Here is a 3,735-nt window from a genome sequence, read left to right on the forward strand (position 1 = left end):
GAACCCTTTTGTAAAATGCAGGATGTTAACCAGAAGTGACATGTGAATAATTTTTGTGGGCCTAAGACAGAACAGGGTCCCCAACAACATGCAAAATGCCCCCCCACATCAGCTCAAGAGTGGGGATATTTGAATCATAGAGCTGGAAGAGACCACAAGGGCCATGCAGTCTAACCCCATTCTGCCATGCAGGAACTCTCAATCAAAGCACTCCCTGTGACAGATGGCCATCCAGCCTCTGTTTAAAGACCTCCAAAAAAGGAGATTCTACCACTCTCTGAGGCAGTGTGTTCCACTGTCAAACAACTCTGAGTGTCAGGACGTTCCTCTTAAAGTTGAGCTGGAATCTCTGCTCCTGGAGCTTGCATCCATTGTTCCGGGTCCTAGTCTCTGAAGCAGCAGAAAACAAGCTTGCTCCATCCTCAATGTGACACCCCTTCAAATATTTAAACAGGGCTATCATATCACCTCTTACCATCTCTTCTCTTGGCTAAACATACACAGCTCCCTAAGTCTCTCCTCATAAGCCATGGTTTCTAAACTATTTTGATCGCTCTCCTTTGAACATGCTCCAGTTTGAAAGCAATTTTATTTATGTATTTATTTATTTAGGGGATATGGTGATGGCCTTCCAAGGTCTCCTGGGGACACAGTGTGGCCCCCTAACCTCCAGCAGTTGACCATTCCTGCTCTAGCCACTTCCACCAACATGGCTTTTCTGGTGGCATGTCAGATTGGAGCTCTGGCTGAAGCTTTTTCCGCACACAAAGCATTTATAGGGCTTCTCCCCAGTGTGAACTCTCTGATGAGTAGTAAGATCGGAGCTCTGGCAAAAGCCCTTTCCACAGTCCAGGCATTTGTACGGCTTTTCTCCTGTGTGGGTTCTCTCATGTGCTAAGAGGCCGGAGCTCCCACGGAATTTTTGGCCACAGATTGAACATTCATATGGTTTCTCTCCGGTATGGATTCTCTGATGTCTGCTGAGGTTTGACCGAGTACCGAATGCTTTTTCACAGAGTGAACACTTGTGGGGTTTTTCTCCTCTATGGGTTCTCAGGTGAGCATGGAGGCGTGAGCTTACGCTAAAGCTTTTCCCACATACCGGGCACTGGAAAGGTTTCTCTCCTGTATGGATTCTCTGGTGTTTCTTAAAGCAGGAGCTCACTCGGAAAGTTTTGCCACATTCAGAGCACGCATAGGGCCTCTCACCAGTGTGAATTCTATGATGATTATTAAGGTACGAGCTCTGGCTGAAGCTCTTCCCACATTCGGAACATGTATATGGTTTCTCACCTGTGTGGATTCTGTAATGTGTAATGAGCTTTGATGTTTCACCAAAATGCATCCCACAGACAGAACACTGGTATGGTTTTTCACCTGCATGTCTACTCTGGTGAACAAAAAGTTCTGAACTCCGACGGAAGTTTTTGCCACACTCTGAACATTTGTAGGGCTTCTCTCCAGTGTGTATCCTCTCATGGGCCACGAGGCTTGATCTGACGCTGAAGCGTCTTCCGCAATGTGAGCACTTGTACGGCTTTTCCCCTGTGTGAGTTCTCGCGTGAACATTGAGGCTCGATTTCAACCGGAAAGTTTTCCCACAATCTGAACACACATACGGTTTCTCCCCAGTGTGGATCCTCTGATGGAGGATAAGGAGTGAACTCACCTGAAATGACTTCCCGCATTCAAAGCAGGTAAATGTCTTGTCTCCAGTGTGGATTCTCTGGTGGTTACTGAGACATGATTTCTTATTAAAACTCTTCTCACAGTTTGTGCATTGGTACATTTTGTTTTCTTCGTGAGTTCTCGAGTGTGCCAGAAGCCTGGATCTCACAGTGAAGGCTTTCCCACAGTCTGAACATGTATATGGATTCTTTCCCACATATGGGTTTTGACAAATCCTTTCCTTTGAATCCATGTTTATTATTTGATTGTTTTGGGGGGTCTTGTCCTCATTCACATCCACAACAAGGAAGGGTTGGCTTCCTTGGTGCTCCTGTGAGGCTTCTCCCCCATTATAACTTCTGGAACCTGGATCCTGGATCTCTCTTCTAAACCATATCTCTGGTGGATCCATTTCCTCAGGCCTCAGGGGATGATATTTCTCCTCCTTCTCGCTCATCCAAACATCTATTTCTGAAAGCGAAAAAGAGAGAAAGAATGATGACACTGAAGAGTTAAAGAAGGACTGACAGAAATAAGCAGAACTGCAACAAAATGTTTCAGTATGGAGTGTTCCTTCTTCAGGATTCCAGCCATTCCATTAACATTCTTGGCCAGTTGGCAGTCTCCGGAACAGTTGTCACAACACTATTGTGGGGGAGGTATCTGTCCCTGGTAAATTGAACCCAGACAACGAGTAAATAGAAATAGTAAAAAAGTTCTCGTACCTGGGATCAAACATTGATAGGAACAGGGACTGCAACCTGGAAACCAGAAGAAGATTAAGAATGGGCAGACTAGCTATCAAGGAACTAGAAAAGATCCTAAAATGCAAAGATACACAACTGAGCACAAAAGTCAGAATCATACACGCCATTGTATTCCCTATTACCATTATGGATGTGAGAGCTGGACAGTTAAGAAAGAAGATAGGAAGAAAATAAATTTATTTGGGATGTGGTACTGGAGAAGAGCGCTGAGGATACTGTAGACATCAAAAAGACACATAAATGGGTCCTATACCAGATCAAGCCAGAAATCTCCCTGGAAGACAAGATGACCAAAGTGAGGCTGTCGTACTTTGGCCACATCATGGGAAGGCACAACTCAATTGGAAAATATCAACATGGATGCTTCATCAGTACTTAAAACTTAACATGACTAAAACAGAACTACTTATTTTTCCATCAAAACTTACTTCACAATATATATTTTAAATCATGATCAATAATATTCCCATCCATCCTGTGAAGGAAGCATGTAGCCTTGGTTTAATTTTTTATTCTTTTTGTTGTTTATTCCATAGGTCCAGGCCACAGTCAAATCTTGCCAATTTTTCCTTTATAATATTGCTAAAATCAGACCTTTCTTTCAGTTTCCACCGCTAAGACTTTGGTTCATGCCCTGGTTATCTCTCACCCTGACTACTGCAACCTTCTTTTGATGGGGCTACCTTTGTTCCACCTTAGTCCTTTGGTTTCCATCCAACACTCTGCTGTTAGGATTATCTTTTTGGCCTGGCATTTTGACCATATCACCCCACTGTTAACATTTCTCCGCTGGCTCCCCATTCCTTTAAGGATACTATATAAACTTCTTATTTTAACTTTAAAAGCTCTGCACAGTTTAGCCCCCCTCCCCCAATCTGTCCTCTCTTATAGTTTTCTACAATTCTGTTCGGGTTTTGCGATCCATGGACTTGGGTCTCCTGAACCAGCCAAGGATTTCTTCTTCCCTGGACTGGATTCACCCTTTCTCACTTGCCACACCATATTCCTGGAACTGCTTTCCCAAACACCTACAGATCATTACTTCTCTAGCTAATTTTAAGTCTGAACTAAAGACCTTTCTGTTTATGAAAGCATTTCAGACTGCAGTTTGATAATCCTGATTGAGGGTGTATTGTTAGTTTATAGTTTATAGTTTTATAGCTATTTTAACCTGACAGATTGTTTATTTACTGTATATCTTACGTTTTGTGATTTTAGATTGTATGCCATGGGTAGGTTTTATATTGTTTTCATGACTCTAAAGTGCTGTGCAAAACCTATGGCACTATATCAATAAATA

At 43.0% G+C, this 3,735-nt stretch overlaps 1 protein-coding gene across 1 annotated transcript in view; it reads right to left on the reverse strand.

Annotated features, from left to right (window-relative positions):
• Window positions 1–501: 501 nt before the first annotated feature.
• Window positions 502–3,735, reverse strand: part of LOC121921849 (zinc finger and SCAN domain-containing protein 2-like) — a 30,897-nt gene continuing 27,663 nt past the window's right edge. The window contains exon 4 of the mRNA XM_042450475.1: window positions 502–2,139. Within this exon, the coding sequence (XP_042306409.1) occupies window positions 692–2,139 (1,448 nt within the window). The 3' untranslated portion in view covers window positions 502–691. The remainder of the gene's footprint in view (window positions 2,140–3,735) is intronic.

The sequence above is a fragment of the Sceloporus undulatus genome, chromosome 2, assembly GCF_019175285.1.
Source record: "Sceloporus undulatus isolate JIND9_A2432 ecotype Alabama chromosome 2, SceUnd_v1.1, whole genome shotgun sequence".
Classification (NCBI taxonomy): Eukaryota; Metazoa; Chordata; class Lepidosauria; order Squamata; family Phrynosomatidae; genus Sceloporus; species Sceloporus undulatus.